Source organism: Rhipicephalus sanguineus, chromosome 11 (assembly GCF_013339695.2).
Source record: "Rhipicephalus sanguineus isolate Rsan-2018 chromosome 11, BIME_Rsan_1.4, whole genome shotgun sequence".
Taxonomy (NCBI): domain Eukaryota; kingdom Metazoa; phylum Arthropoda; class Arachnida; order Ixodida; family Ixodidae; genus Rhipicephalus; species Rhipicephalus sanguineus.
Genome location: NC_051186.1, coordinates 38522468 through 38538276, shown reverse-complemented (window position 1 = coordinate 38538276; position 15809 = coordinate 38522468). Strand labels below are relative to the sequence as shown.

Sequence of the window (15809 nt, the reverse complement as noted above, 5' to 3'; positions counted from 1 at the left end):
TAGGAGAGGGTATGCGAGAGAGAGAGAAACCACCGCGCATCTCACAACGCAAGCCGGCGCGCACCTTTCCCCTTTTTTGTGCTCTCTCGCTCGCTGTTTGCCTCCATAGCTTGCTCTCTCTCCATCCTTCTTTCTAAAGTGCTTTAATCAACATAGTGTAAAAACGTTGCTTCACGATGTAGCCGTATTTTCTGACACAGTTTGACTCTTTTCAAATACACACGCCGCTAACGAGCGCCAAGACCAAACAAATACTGCGCAATTTTTGTAATATGCTAAAAATATATTTGCTTTTTTTGTCGATAGATGACGCGACAAACTGTAAGTACCAATTATTGTGCACAATAACGCGTTGTGTTGGTTAGTGTGGAAACAACTATGTTAAAAACTCATGCAATGCCAGCTCCGCAGAGTCGCATACACGCGCGACATTTAACTGACTATTTTCCGTTCACGCGGCGTTCTTGAGTTCGTAAGGAATAATTCACTTTGATTTTTTCGTTCAGGTGAAAACACGCACCAATCGCTATTTGGTTTCGCGCAAACGAATTCGTAAAGTAACGATTGGTACGCTGGCGGCGTGCCCTGGTGACAAAGCTAGGCAACTGCGCCTGTGGACAATCAGCTGTGTACTCGCTGAAGCGCTTATTTCTTCAAATTTGCCTCGGTTAATGATTTCAATGCCGGAATGCGGCGCAAAAGTATCACCAACAACGTTGCGGACGCAGAGCAGGAGCCCACACGCTGCCAGGAAGACGAGGCGAGTGCAAATTTCAAGTCTCCCGCGTTGTTCTGCGAATGTCGCTCCCCTGCACGGTAGACGCGGTGTGCAGGAAAGCCTATCACGTGGGTTATAAGGCGGTTTAAAATTGAAGAGCCGACAATCGTTGTGAGCCACGGACAACGCTGTATCAACTGGAATCACTGGCGCGCCGTATGTGAAGGAGCTGACTCACAGGAATGCACGTAATGGGCTGCGAGCAGCGAGTGACGCTACGAAACGCGCCCCATTTCGAGACGCGCGAAAGTTAAGAGATAAAGCGCGGCTGAGTCCACCGCTATCTGTTTTCTGCCGCACGTGTGAACGCGTGAACTATAGGGGATTGCGTGAATCACGTTTTTCCACAGATTACGTTCGTGGTAATTGCAGCTCAAACCGTTACAGGGACTGTAGGTGGTGGAACCATCGAATAGCGTTGGGGCACGCGATCGCGTTTATACACCTCCACACGGTGCGATTTGACGGCACACGTTGCCGAATCGAGGCTCGAGGAAAGTTTGTAACAACGTGTAGACTTCATTCGCACTCCCGTCTGGGCAACGTGCGCGTTCGCACGCTTTTCAGTAGTGCGTGCGAACGTGTGTGTGCGCCATATCGCTGGTATCGCTAGCTCGCCGTTTGGGCGCGTGATGGCGTCGCAGAGAAACAGGAAGAACGCGCAGCGTCTTCCGGGAGACTGGTGTTGACGTCGGGAGTGACGTCAGAGCCCGGACGTTTCTGCAACTGAAGATGGCGACGGGTTTAGGAGGTGTGAATGGATGCCCCGATCCCGATATTGGAGATTCTAGGAAGAGGCCCCTGGATTCCGAGCTCGATATTGGGGCGACGAAAAGGTCCCACCATGGCGGAGGTAGCGTACCAATTTGCGTACCGCGGGGCGTCTCGCGTCGGCTGCCCAGCGAGCTCGACTGGGTGTGACGTGGGTAGTACCATATGACACAGCCAGGCCGGACCCAGGCAGGCAAAGGCAGGGCCTCGGGTTTTCTTTTCCTCTGCTCGGCAGTATCCCTCCCTCCGCTAGGACCTAGGTGCGATGATGCTCGTTTGGGCCGAGGAAAAAGCGTGTTCTCGATTCCTGCGAGCCCTGACGGGCAGCCCACCGGTTTCCCAGTCAGGTACTGGTAGTGGGGCGACGTTTTTTCTTTTTGCTACTTTTTTTTCTTTATCGTCGCTGAGATGGCGAATTATCTGGGTCCCATCAGCCGGCGAAACGCCGTCTTTCGCTCCTGATATTGCGGTTTGGGGGAATCGGAAAGTGCCTTCCTTTTCCACCGCTACTGACAACCGTACGATCTGGTTAGCCAGGCCTGCGACGTCTTATATATTTTTTTTCCTCCGAAGTCAGGCAAAGGCAGTCCGGGGAGGGTACCCGGCGAGCCGTTTGTCGCCTCCTCTTTTTTTTTTTGCGTAATGCTTTTCTTTTTTCTCTCGGTCGCACACCTTAATTAACGTTGGCGATTTCTTTTTCATCGAGTCGTAGCCACCCTTTTTCTGTAACTTTCTCTTCCTCCATGGCTTAGCGCCGGGCGACCCACGGTATGTGGGACAGCGGACTTTTCACCCGGTGCCTGCTCCAGCAAGGTCGACCATTTTCGCGTCGTACGGCTAGTCGTCCTGAAGGCAAGTTGTCCGTCGACGGCATTTTCCTACGCTACTAAGTCCTACGCAAACCCGTAGCCCGCAAAAGCAGTCTCGGGGCGCACCCGTGTTTGGTTGTAGGGGGGTCGGAAAAATTTTTTTTCCGTCTTCTCCCCCCCTACACCCCACCGTGTTTTCGGTCCGTGTTTTTCCCCTTTGCTTTTCGGCAAGACCCAAGAGGGTGGTGAGGGATGCGGCCGATCGGTCTTGCTAGTGCCCGAGGAATTTGTTTTCTCTCATGCACCGGCAGTGTGCTACAGTAGTGCGGCGTAATATCTCGTGGCCGAAGCAGACCCATGCATATGGTGTGCGTCTCTGAAGGAAAGGGTGGGGGCAAAAAGCCAGTGCGCCGGCTCGGAGGAACCCTGCGCAGCGAAATACGCCTAGGCCTATCGTGTAGAGCAAAAATATTCTCCCGACGAACAGTGACAAACAAGCCAGTCTTTTTCGCACTCGGCCAGCGTGGTTTCTCGTAGCACGTCGAAAGGAGCGATGCCTAGTTCCGAGATGGGAGGCTGGGTCGAGGAGAGTAGCGGAAAGAAAAAAACACAAGTGCGGTCCGGGTTTTCTCGAGCGCATACCAGCGCTGATGGTAGTAGTAGTAACAGCCGGCCTTTTCTCTTTAGGGTCGGGATCTGCCCACCGTTCCTTGCGCCGTATGCTTTCGAGCCGCGGAATGCATTGCTTGCCCGACGTGGTGTCCTTGCCGTTGACCCGGCTGCGTGTGGTAATCGCATTTATCGTCAAAGCCGGCGGCCTAGCCCTTTAAAACGCACCACCACCTCGCGTGTGCAAGGCTTCCGGAGACTCGCACATCGCGGAAAAGTTCACGAAAATGCTCGATTTCCTCCTTCATCGTGAGTTTTTTTGTACAGAACCTCGCCTGGAGCAAAGCGATAGCTTTAATTCGCTTCCACGGAATATGGCTCCATCGTATGCAGCGTAGCGCTGTGTGTGTGTGTGTCTTTAAAGAACCGAGGGGACTGGTAGAGATGCGAAACGATCGAGACTTCAATCGCTTTGCCGTGTAACTTGTGTTTCGCGACCTTGGCTTAATTTTTCGCTCCCGTATTCTCTCGCTCGCTGTGATCGTCTCGGGTCTTCCTAGAGGTTCCGCCCTCGTGGCGATCGGCTAAGGGGGGTGGCGGCTTTAGGCTTCTTGCGACTGATCTCGCCGCTGCTGATGCTTTTTCCCCAATCGGCGATAAGCTAAGAAGTGCACTGATTGGAGTCCGCATACCGAGCCGTTTTGTTTTCCGAGCCTACGCTCTTTAGCCCGTAGCGATTTCAGTTGGGCCTTTTTGCTCCACCCTGACCTGACAGTCGGGTTCTGTTTGCTCGCTTCTCTGACACATTGGTTGAGCTGTGTAATTGTTAAAACCTCGTCAATCCATTACGTGTGCAGGAGTTTGTCCAACCTGTGCATATAACCTGTCCTGATTGGTTGGTGTTAGGTCAATTTCCTGATATGTATAAGACAGCTTGATCACCTGTGAGGTTTTCAGCATGATCTGCTACATGACTGATTAGTAGTACACTGCGCGCCTTATTCATTGTTCACACAGTCAGATAAGCTTTTCTTGTGTGCTAGCCAGCATTGGATGAAAACCAACATTTAAACGACTACTGTTCTCTAACCTGAATGCCCATAAGTCTTGTAGTGTGCTTTGGAAACTGCGTCGCTGATATGTTCACTCCACTTTCCAGTTGTGACAACAAAGTACACTGAGAGCTCATTTAGCATCTATGTGTAGTTGTGTGCGATTAGGGCTCCTGCATCCTGGGTCGTTTGTGTACATTGCCAGCATTCCATTAACTTTTTCCACGTGTAAAACAGCAGAAGGTGCTTTTACCCCGTGATTGCTTGCAGTCTAATTGGTACTGTCTGTAGTGGTTCAATCATAAAGCACATGCAAACTTGAATCTCTTGACTTCGTCGCCATATGCTAGGGAATGTTGTGAGTAGGATGCTGTTTTAGATATTCATACTACAGTTTTTGGTGTTCTGCATAATGTTGCAAATACACACAAAGAGGTAAATGTATTGCTATTGGAACCCCTTACCTGGTTTTCTTGTGGTCTTGTCCGCACACTTCACAAACAAGTTAGCAGGCGTAATTTATTTGACTTTAGTATAATAAGGGTCAGGAATATATTATGCTTAAAGCTGATGCATTTCTTCTTGTAGCGTATGAGTGTGCAGTCAGTAACACAGCGGTTTAAACCTCACTGCAGATGTTAAATTGCACATTGTAATTTTAGACTGTGCAATGGCAATATTGAATCTACATGCTGTAGAAGCACATGACCTGCCGTGAGGATCGCAAAGCTTTTTGTCAGTTGAAACGAGACAAGCAGATCAAATGAGACATGCATTCGTCAAGTCTGAAAAGCCATAATGGGTGAACATAACTTAAGTGATCGAACATAAGGTGCCCTCTGTGCATGCTAGACAGAAGTTTGGGGGAAAGTTGAGGCTTGAAGTGATGGAAAAATTGTGGAATGGGGAACATTGCTGCCCGGACAAAGACAGGTCCTTTTGTCGAAATGTTGACTCCGGTGACATTCTCGGGTTTCTCTCGAGTTTTGCAGGTCGTCGCTTTCGGTGTTCTGTCAAAAAGTCTAGGTTACTGTATGGTGCGCATGAAAGCCTCGCCTTCTTTGGCATGTAGCATGTTAGTTTTTTATTTCTTGATACCGGTGCAGTTTTGTCCAGGCCATCTTGGGTAGGGGTAGTTGTCTTGAAGGGCTCCCAAGCCACCCAGAGATCGAAATTTAGTTGTGGTGTTGCAGTAGTGCACGAGTGTACAAGGAACACTTAGCCAAGAGAATTTCTCGAAATGGTGGAGTAGCACGCGTTTGATGATCGAAATGTGGCCCTCACTTGTTTCGCTCTTTCCTTCGCTACGCTCCATTTGTTGGCACGTCTTTCCACCTGGCCAAGTGTTCTCCTTGCTGGGCAAGGAAGATAAGCAGGGAGTGTGCGTACCTGCAGGCGGACGAACAGGTTCTTTCTGCTGCTGACATGACCAGGTTCTGCTGGTGACATCGCAACCAACTCTTCGGGATACCGAAAGGCACAGAGAGGAGCATGGGACTGTTTTTTATGTTGCGGCACGCCCACGGCGCGAACCGCTGCCACGTTTGGCACTGCTGATTGTGATGGTTCCCTGAACTCGATGCGCATGTTTACTTGAAACGTTCAAAAAAATATTGGAGGTGGTTTAGGGGCCCTTTAAGGCATGCATATCCCACAGAACACAAGGTGGACATTCTTGGTTTTGCGAATTGGGGGGGAAGAGGGGGGTCCGCAAATCTTGGGAGCAAACCCCGGCCATGGGGCGTCAAAAACTTTTTTTTCTTCTTCTTCTTTACGGCAACGCGAGATCTGTGTTCCCCTGTCCCTCCCCCGAGGCCCTCCTGCCTGGGCTCCAATGACGGTGGTGATTGGGGGGTGGGTGGGGTGGGCGGGGCTTGTCGGTTCCTACAACCGGTGTGTATGTGTCTCTTCGTTTGCAGCCATGCAGCCCTTTTGACGGGCACCACTAGACGCCAGGTGCGCTATGCTCAGGCGAAAGAAACGCAGTTAAAGAGCGAAAGGAAGGAAGGAAGGGGGCACGCGCACACGTTTGAGAGGGAGAGTGGAAAAAGCCCGGAGGCCCCTCTTCTTCTTCTTCCCTCCCTCTTCCCGCAAAAGCTTTGCAAATGGAGCAATTACGAAGACGAGCGTCAGGTACGGCCTTTGTTCCTCCCTTTGTTCACCTTGTCTGTTGGCCGCTTGCTGCATCGTCGTAGCGCCATACCACCACCATCACGCCCATCTCATTCACCCGCCCGCCACCGCCAAAGGCTCATCGTGACCTGTCGGAATTCACACTCGCCGAAAAACCACCGCCATGGCTTCTTCTTTTTTTTTCTCTCTCTCTCCCATGACTCATACATGCACCGGTAGTCTCGCCCCTCGTCTGTCTGTGCGTGTGTCTGTGCTGTCGATATTTTTGGCTAACCACGCCACATACGTATGCGTGTGTTGCACAGTGCCCCCCCCCCCTCTCTCTCTCTGTCCCCGCAGGCAATGGGACGTTCCACTTCAAGATTCTCGTACCCGCCGTGGCTGCCGGGGCCATCATCGGCAAAGGTGGCGAGACCATTGCACTGCTCCAAAAGGAAGCGGGAGCCCGGGTGAAAATGTCCAAGTCAAACGACTTCTACCCAGGTGAGAGCCTGCGTTCGAAAACAGCACTGCGAAAAGAAAGGCGGCTGCAACACCGGCTGTGTAACCCCTCGATACGGAAGTTATGATTGACTGTCAAGAAGTGCGGCACATTTGCTCCATCTTAAGGCACCTGACACACCAATGCAGAAAGAAAAAAGACATAGAATGTTGCTTTGTTGCACTTTCTAGTGAGTTGTCATGACTGGAGAGTAATCTATATTCGATTCAGCCAATGGTGCATTGTGCCTAGGACCTTGGTTCTGCAAGGTACAACAGAGCAGCCTCGCATGGCAGTGATCTTAAATTCATTAATTTTTGTGTTAACCACAATGTTCTCGCATCTATTTAAAGGCTGCATATGCATCTATTCAACTCGGCGCAGGTTTTCTGTGTCTATTCGCAGCTACGCTGCAACTAGGCTCGCAATTATCCTAGGTACAGCACCACCATCCTTGATGGTTCAGGGTGCAAGGTGATGGGCCGCATGGTGCTGCCAGGGTGCAGTGTGACCTTGCACCCTGTGGCAAGTGAGTGAAGCCTGGGACACCACAAGTTGCACCTTTTAATTTCTGGTGCCATGCACATTAACCTCAATCGAATGAACTTATGTTGGAAAACTAGACAGCAATGCTGCAGCTTCGCCAATGTTTAGTCAGTAGTATAGTACTATCAATCATTTGAATGACCTAGCCAGAGTGGATTATTCTTACCGTAAACCTTTTCAGCCACGCTTCGAAGATGACAGTGTTCTGCTGGACTCTGCATTCGTATTGTAAGGTGACACACCCAGACGACTTAACATTTTGAACTCTGTTGCACCGCATCCTAAAGTAACTATAGGACAATTAGCTAGTGTTAACCCTTTCTGAGATATTACATATGGCACTCCAATAAGCCTATGTAGTCTGTATAAACTTCATACAATTTCCGCTCATTGTACAGAAAACAAACGGAATTGTTGGAGTGCTATGCAATGTTTCGTATGGCTGATTCGATGAACAATAACTGCACGCTTATCACTGTCCACTGTTGTTGATGCATTATCAAATAAAGGAATATTAGTTCTTATATATAATATCCCATATTGATATTCCATGTGCCATGTCTGCATGGACGCCGTATCAATACCATGTAATTTCCATATGAATCGTCTCGGAAAACTATTATTGGAGTGCATACACAATGTTTCAGTATGGCTAGTTATCTTATCAGCAAAAGCACTCACTTATCACTGTCCACTACTGCTAGTGCATTGCTTAAGTAAAGGACATCAGTTAGTCTTAGCCCATTGTGAGATGTTCAGTATGCCATTCCAATGTCTGTTTATTACTGCGGATTTCATTTGAATTCTGTGTAATTTTTGTAAGAACCTTGTGGGCAGCAGTTGGAATTATTTAGTGCGTGCACAATGTCAGTATGGCTAGTTAAAGTGTTAGTGATTGCTTGCTTATTACTGTCCACTGCTGCTGATGCATTGTTGAATAATGGACATTGGTGAGCCTTAACACACAGAGACATTCCATATGCCATTTCAGTACTTCTGTTCAGTTATTATGGTTTCCATATAAACTCTGTGTATATTCACAAGAATCTTATGGGGAAAAAAATGGAATTTATAAGCCTAGGTACCTGACTGCACACAAAATGTCGCTATCTCCGCTAATCTGATCCGTAATATTTTCACGCTTATCTAGATTCTGTTCCAAATTACATGAAATTCATATGCAATCTATAATAAATAAACATTCCACATGTCATTTCAATAATTCCATTCAACAATTATGGATTCCACGTGATCTCCGCATATTTCATGTGATCTCCGCGTCCCGATACAGTCTTTGACTTTGGGACCTCCTTGTGTATACTAAACACATGTAATATTTCTGTATTTGTATTAATAAAATTCTGATTCTGAAATTCTGATCCTTAAGCTTGTGGGAAAACAATTATTAAGCGTAGTACCTGAGTGCATACACAGTGTGTCGCTGTGGCTACTCATCTGATCAGTAGTAAATTGCCTGCTTATCACTGTCCAATGCTGTTAATGCATTGTTGAGTGGAGGATCTTATCTCCACTGCACTGCCCTCCAAGAAAATTCTATAGACGATTACAAGCTGAGAATAAATGTAAGCTCCGCCCACAGCTATCGCTATTCCACCGGAAGAGAACCCACTCACATTTGCTCATTTCACGAGAAGTCAGGCAATTTGCGGGTATTTCAGTTGGTGATTTTCCCATGCGAGCACATGTTCGTGTCGCTGGATTTCGTTTGAAAACTTTGAACTTTCTGCACAATTGTAGCAAAGATTCCGTCATCACCGCTCAGCCAAATGTAATATTTTAAGTAGGGACGACGAACTCTTAATGCGTCATGATCTTTTCTTGTGCCTCTTCTCTCTTCTGGTGGTGCTTAGGTGTCTAAAGTTTTCCTCAAAGTGACGTACTAACTATCCTAACTGCGCGTAGTATTTACGTTAGCAGCAATAAAGTGCTTTATATTGTTAGAACGGAACCCACGTAGCACGACTCTCTCGCACTGATGAATGGCAGGCACTTGCAGTTCTGGGGCGGAGTTTGTATTTAGTCTTAGGTTGTAATGGACTGTAGGCGTTACCGAGATGGCACAGCCGGCACTAGCAGTTTGAGGTCGTGTGACTGTTGGCAACTCGGTTGGTGGCTTGCCGTCACAGTAGCAGCGCCCACGTTATGTCGCACTTGCAGGAACTACCGAGAGGGTGTGCCTCATCACTGGGAGTGTCGAGGGCGTTCTACGCATCCACGAATTTATCATGGAGAAAATTAAGGAGAAGCCAGACCCCACAGCCAAGATTGCCATAGACTTTGACCACAAGCAGCCAGCTGAGAGGGAAAAGCAGGTACGGAAGCTCACCTGACCTGCGGTTGGCAACGTAATTGGACCTGCCAAATCTCAAAGTGTGAGAAATGACACTGCCAAAGTTATAAATGCGCAAAAACTGGGTGAGAGTTGCAGCAAATTTTTCTTTGCTCTTGACGTACGCTACCGTAAAAAACTCGCTGGATTTGTTCTGCAGAGATGACAGCGAAAGGACACGCTGTTCTACACTCGCGAGAAAACTTGCGTGTAGCAGATAAAACTGAAATGTTCTTGGAACTTGAAATTTCATGTGCCATATTAGTGCTAGCACCGCTGTCAGTAGTTGTCGAAAATTGAGCTTGTGCGAAACAATTGGGCTTTGAAAAATCTGTTGTCATAAATTGTAAGTGAATGAAAGCATTGTTGGTGCCATTTTACGATTGGAGCACTTGGCAGCTGTGCATACAATTGGAATGCTCCTAAATGTAGGGAGCACAGGCCTTCAGGGCTCTGCACTCGGTTCTCAAAGAAAAAAAAAATCTGGTTGCTTCATTGATTTCTAGCAAAGTTTCCTAAGCCTAACCGGCTTCCAACTTTCGGCTGGCTTGTTTCGTCGTGCCTGATATGAGCGGCTGTGTCTGGGTGAAATGATGCACTTGGTGTTAGTTCATTTGAATTGCCATAAGAGTTGTCACTGCTGTAGTTAACACAATTTTTGAGTAGTTAGTCATCAATGCCATTAACAAATTAGTGAGTAACCAAGCACAGTGTAGCCGCTAGGCCTTCCTTTTTCACTTTAAGGGAGTTGAAGTGTTGCATACACTCCGATAACTTAGTTCATCCAGTGTGAGTGAAAACCAGAGACATTTGGTGGAGCACCACTAAGCTACATCGCACGCATCCACGCAGGTGAAGATCCTGGTGCCCAACAGCACGGCAGGCATGATCATCGGCAAGGGGGGCAGCTACATTAAGCAGATCAAGGAGGAGAGTGGCGCCTACGTGCAGATCTCCCAGAAGTCCAAGGACCACGCCCTCGCGGAGCGCTGCATCACCGTCATCGGCGAGATGGACAACAACAAGAAGGCGTGCCAGCTCATCCTGGCCAAAATCGTGGAGGACCCGCAGAGCGGCAGCTGCCTGCATGTCTCCTACGCCGAGGTGACTGGCCCCGTGGCCAACTTCAACCCGACGGGATCACCGTACGCCAACCCGTCGAGCGTGCACTCCACGGTGAACAACTCGTCGGCCAGCTACAGCTCGAGTGGAAGCCTCAACAGCCTAAGCCCGACGGCAAACTTCGGAGGAGCCGCGGGCTCCATGGTGCCAGCGCCTTTTCCGGGTGCCAATGTGGCCCAGCTGCTGGAGAACGTCAAGGCAGTGCTGAGGAGTAACGGCTACACGGAGCAGGCGACCGCCGACATTGCAACAGCCATGGGCACCCTGGCAACGTACGGCGTGCTGGGCTCCAGCCTCGGCGCGCTCCTAGCGGGCGCCAACGGGGCCATGATAGGACAGGGCCCACCGCAGCCGCCGCCGCCGCAGCAAGTGTACCCGACCTCTCCGATGGACGCCACGCCACCGGTGGTCGCCAGCAGCTCGGGCATCTTCGGTCCCGTCGGCAGCGGCGGCTTCGGCTCGCCCCGCTCGGATCGCTACCACAGCGACATGGTGTTCGACCCGTTCCGGCGGAACTCGCCCGCGCTAGGGTCGCCCGGCGCGGCGGCCAACAACGGTGCGGGCGGGGGCATGCCCGTCAACAACAACTCGTTTGGGCTGGGCACGGCGCTGGTGCCGTCGCAGGGGGCCATGTGCAAGTCGCCGCCGCCGCCATCGGCGGCCGACAAGTGCTCGGACGCCGTCAAGCGAGACCTCGAGGTGGGGGAGAACATTGTGGGGGCCATCTTGGGACCGGGTGGGAAGTCACTGGTCGAGATCCAGCGCTTCAGCGGCGCCGCCATTCAGATCTCCAAGAAGGGCACGTTTGCACCGGGCACACGCAACCGCATCGTCAGCATCACAGGCACGCCAAACGCAGTCTCGACGGCCCAGTATCTGATCGAGCAGCAGATCGCCGAGGAGGAAGCCAAAAGGTCACAGCAGAATGCGCTCGGGGTGCTTCGCTAGGGTGGTGGAAGGTGTTTCTTTTTTTTTTTCTTTCGGCTGACCCCCTCCCCCCTTTCCCCCGCCCCGTCTTTTCAGAGTGTTGCAAAAAAAAAATGTGATGTTACAGTAGTGGAATATTATAACATACGGATATACATAATGTATATACATATACTACACGCATGTCTGGGTGTGTACAGGTGCAGAAGTGTGGGCCATTTCCACGTCGTCGGACTTTTGGGGTGTGCGCGCCTGCGTGCGCGCGCACCTTTGCTGGTTTTTTTTTCCTCTTCTCTCCTCGTTGTAGTGTGCCTTGGGAAAAGAAAAGAAAGGTTCTCTTCTTCGACGGTCGCTGTGGATTGTTGCCTCCCCCCCTCCCGAGAACAAGCTGTAGCACCTATGCAACGCGCGCCCCTGCCTGTCTGCCGCCAAGCAACAATGAGCGAGACTTCCCCCCTCACCCCATTTTTCATCCCTCAACGGTGTTTTCAACCCCTCCCCCTTTTTAAACCACCCCCATCGAGGACATGCACCCTCCCGACTTTTTCGAGCTGCGGGGAGGGGGGCGAGTCGGTGCCTGCTCGGTCGGACTCTCGGGTGAGGCGGCCTGCTGAAGCTGTATTTCCCGCGTGCTCATGTTTCATAGTTATTTATTTTGAAAAGCCCTGCTCTTCCCAACTGCGTGTGTCTGCGTGTGTGTATGTTGCATATGTTTTTGTGTGTGCATGTCTTAACGCCTATATTTTGAGAAAAGGGCCTCGTTTTTTTCTTTGCCAGTACCGGGGTGAGGGCCGCTGTTGAAAACGCTCGTTTCTATCTCCGCGCTGCGGCTCAGGACAAAACTTTCTTTCCCTCTTGAGACGATGCTTTATACATCTTTCTGCGCATTCGAGAGCCACCACCACCACCACCACACAACCATCCCCCACCCTCTCCTACTCCTTCTCACTCTTTTAATTTTTTTTCGCAACTTTTAAAAGAAAAGCCGCTTCTACAGTGTTGTCACCTGTTTGTTGGCCACAGTGTGTTTTCTTGTGGCACTCACACCTTCTCTTCGTTTTTCTGTGCGTGCGCATCCTTGGTGAGAGAGAAAGGAACTGTTTAAAAAAAAAAGATATATCCACAACACGATGTCTGCGTGTGTGTGCGTTGCGTGCGTCCGCAAGGAGAGAAGAAAAATTTATCGCGGCCGCTGCCGCGCTTAGGTGCAAGTGCTTCTTCCGTTAGACGCGCGATTTTTTCCAATTTTTTGCCATGTTACATTTTTTGTTTACTTGTTCCTAACACACATAACAAGGGTTGCATGGACATTTTTTGCGAGCATCTCTTTCACACAGTGTTTATTTTTTTTTTTCGTTTACGTCCAACTTCTCTCATCCCCTCCCTTGATTTATAAGTTGTTGTTTTTTGCACTCTTTGCTAGGAATATTCTAATTGTGGCGCGTGAAATGGGACACCGTGTTTTTTTTTTTCCTTGGGCCAGCTGTGTGTGTTGGGAAAGAAGGGAAGTACTTAGGGCGCAGGGACTGTGATTCTCTAGGTGCCCCCCTTTTGAGCCTCTAGTCTCCAGCCGCAAAATACGAGAAAAAAAATGTTTGAAAAAAGACAAAAAAAAATTAACGAAATGTTGTCGCCAGTCGGGGGCACCGCTGTCGTCGAACCCTGGGAGCACACACGACACACACAAAAAAAGTGAGAACAAGGGGCGTGCCAGAGGCTTGGCCGCGAGGCCCACCACCACCAACCACTACTACCAACCACCACACCCTTTATTTTTTTCTTTATTTGTCTACAAATGCGCGGGGTCAGGGAGAAAATAAATTACACAAGCTGCTGCAAACCATTATTTTTTTTATTGTTGTAAACTGTTGTATCACTGCTAGAGACACTTAATAAAATGGAATAAAGAAAAAAAAGGGAAAAAAAAACATCCAACTCTCTGCAGCAAAGCTGCCGAAAAAAAAATCGAGAGTCTTCTCTGGTGTCCTTCGTCTTCGTCGTGGCGCTAGGGCCAAAAGCCCTGGCAGCGCTCGGCGAGGCCGGTCAACCGATCTGCGACGTTACCGATGTCTCGACGGTGTCGCAGCCGCGTCTTGTACATCTGCAGCTCCGCTGAGCCGTGTGGGTGGTGCGCCTGCACAGTTTGGAATGTGTGTGCGGGGGGGGCGACGTACGTGCTAATTAAGCAGTTTCGTTCCAACACAAATACGGCGTAGTCATAGAAGCCCTGTTCCGAGCCTTTTGTAGTCCGACATCTTCCGTGCAATGTTGCTCAATACAATCGCAAATTGTGAATGGAAAATTGCTTTGGGTTGCACATTTTGTGTACTTCTGTTCCTGCTATTTCTGACGACTTATTATCGTGAGCAATGTGAGAGGCAACACTCAAGCGTGTGGCAAATATCCTCGAACCCCAGTTTGACAGATACTTGAATGGTACTGTCAAAATAAAATGGACGGTGACTCTTTTCTGCGGACTTGTCACTCCCACCACGAGTCTTTTTTTTTTTTTATGACTCTTGAAGTATGACAAATAATAGCTTGATATTTTAGGGCTCGCGCACAGCAAAGAGCAGTACAGTTTGATTAAATTTTGCTGTAACTTTATTATTTTGTGTGCTACATGCACAAGCGAATGGAAAAGCGGTTTTTACACTGAGCTATAGACTGCACACTGCTGTGTTCTGCCTGGTATACCTGGCCTACGCTTGCAAGTTGCCCTTGATACACAATCAGCTGCTATTTATCAGCAGTAGCAAGGTAAGCGTGCCAACATGGGATCACGGCGCCCTTTCCCACTTTGTTTTAGACAGCTGCCGCCACGAGTCGCCCTGTGTCAGGTTTGAGGCTCTGTGCCACATGCTCAAATGTTCCCTCTCGTATTCCTCTCTCTCATATTACAACTATGGCACAGTCCTAGAAGTCTAGTTCCGCACATTTTGCAGTGATGCACTCTGTGAAGAATGTCACTTGATACGATTGTAACTTGTGAATGCGAGGTTACGTTGAATAGCACGTTTGTGTGCTTCCGTTCTTCCTATACGAGACGATGTACGAGTCTCGCATTGCAAAAGGTGTGCTGTGGCTACGGTGCATCTCTGTTGGTTTGGTTTGGTTTCAAACAGGTTTATATCCACCAACACCTGCGTATATAGAGTCAAACAAAACTTTGCACGTAGCCATGTCTTGTGAAGGATCAGCTTCGCGCGTTTGGCATGCTGCTTGCTCGCTTCGATAAATCGATCGGGCCATGCAGGTTGCTGTAGCAGTGAAATGCATTGCAGATGAACGGGACAGGGAGCACTCTTGCGTTTTTGTCAGACTCCATTGAAGGATCTCGCTTTCAGTGTCCATTAGTTTTCTTTAACCAGTGGACAAACGTACAAGAGCAGGCATAGGTAGAGCAGTTTGTGTGTGACAGAACTAAGCTGGTCCGGAGGACAGAGTGTCACTGTGAAGGTCAAGGACCGTGGCTGCCTTGCTACCAATGCGTGTGAAACCACACTGCAGAATTCTCGCACGAAAAAAATGCTGGTGTCCAGCTTCCAAAACAAATCTGTGCTGCAGAAAACTAAGCCAGGAAAGGTTTCCATAAACTACTGCTGCAGTTTGTCCATATTACAGAGGTTATTTATGAAACAGCATTGTGCAGACTGAAAACAATTTCTAGCTGAAGTTGCTGCGCAAGGATGTCGCAGTCCAGAACAACATCCCAGAGTACACCTAAAGCTTCTCAATGTCCTGCAAGTTGTTCATCATTCGGCGGCGTTTCTCCTACTTCGCGAAACAAAACTCCGCTCGGCAAGGAAGCAAGATGTTTGGAAAACCCTGCGGCAGCTTTTCCTGCATTGTGGGCCTGACTTGTTGATGAGCTGTGCACAAGGTCCGTTAAGTTCATTTAATGTACACGGCTTAGCTGACAAAGTGCATTCCAAGTATATTCTATTGTGTGCAAATAAGAGCCCCTGCATTCGTCTACGTCTCCTATGAAGGAAGTTGGTGAGTGTACGGTGTGAACAAGGTGCATTGTTCGAGTCATTGCACAGGTCGCGCTTCTCTGGTGTGTACGTGTACACTGCAGCGAAGTGACAATTTTATTTTTATTGAGACATACCACAGCGCTGCAATGGAGCTACAGGGAGAGTGGGAACAGTAAACTAGCATAAATGCAAACAAATAAATTGAAGTCGTTGACATAGGCCAGTGAATGCGAGAAAAAGAAGGTAAAGCA

General features: G+C 49.1%; 2 protein-coding genes across 5 annotated transcripts in view; one reads left to right on the top strand and one right to left on the bottom strand.

Annotated features, from left to right (window-relative positions):
- Nucleotides 1–1432: 1432 nt before the first annotated feature.
- Nucleotides 1433–11664, top strand: LOC119374566 (RNA-binding protein Pasilla). Of its 4 annotated transcripts, none has more exons than XM_037644725.2 (5): nucleotides 1472–1631; nucleotides 5939–6152; nucleotides 6492–6635; nucleotides 9358–9512; nucleotides 10382–11664. In XM_037644725.2, the coding sequence occupies exons 2-5, from the start codon at nucleotides 6125–6127 to the stop codon at nucleotides 11597–11599; spliced, it is 1545 nt and encodes a 514-aa protein (XP_037500653.1). In that variant the 5' UTR covers nucleotides 1472–1631; nucleotides 5939–6124; the 3' UTR covers nucleotides 11600–11664. The 4 variants fall into 4 exon arrangements, with proteins under 4 accessions (XP_037500649.1, XP_037500653.1, XP_037500651.1 ...); XM_049411034.1 differs by lacking the exon at nucleotides 1472–1631 and adding an exon at nucleotides 1872–1896; XM_037644721.2 differs by lacking the exon at nucleotides 5939–6152 and having other exon boundaries at nucleotides 1433–1631.
- Nucleotides 11665–12482: 818 nt separating this feature from the next.
- The window catches only part of LOC119374567 (uncharacterized), a 74625-nt gene continuing 71298 nt past the window's right edge, over nucleotides 12483–15809 (bottom strand). The window contains exon 6 of the mRNA XM_037644728.2: nucleotides 12483–13712. Coding sequence (XP_037500656.1) covers nucleotides 13584–13712 — 129 coding nt within the window. The 3' untranslated portion in view covers nucleotides 12483–13583. The remainder of the gene's footprint in view (nucleotides 13713–15809) is intronic.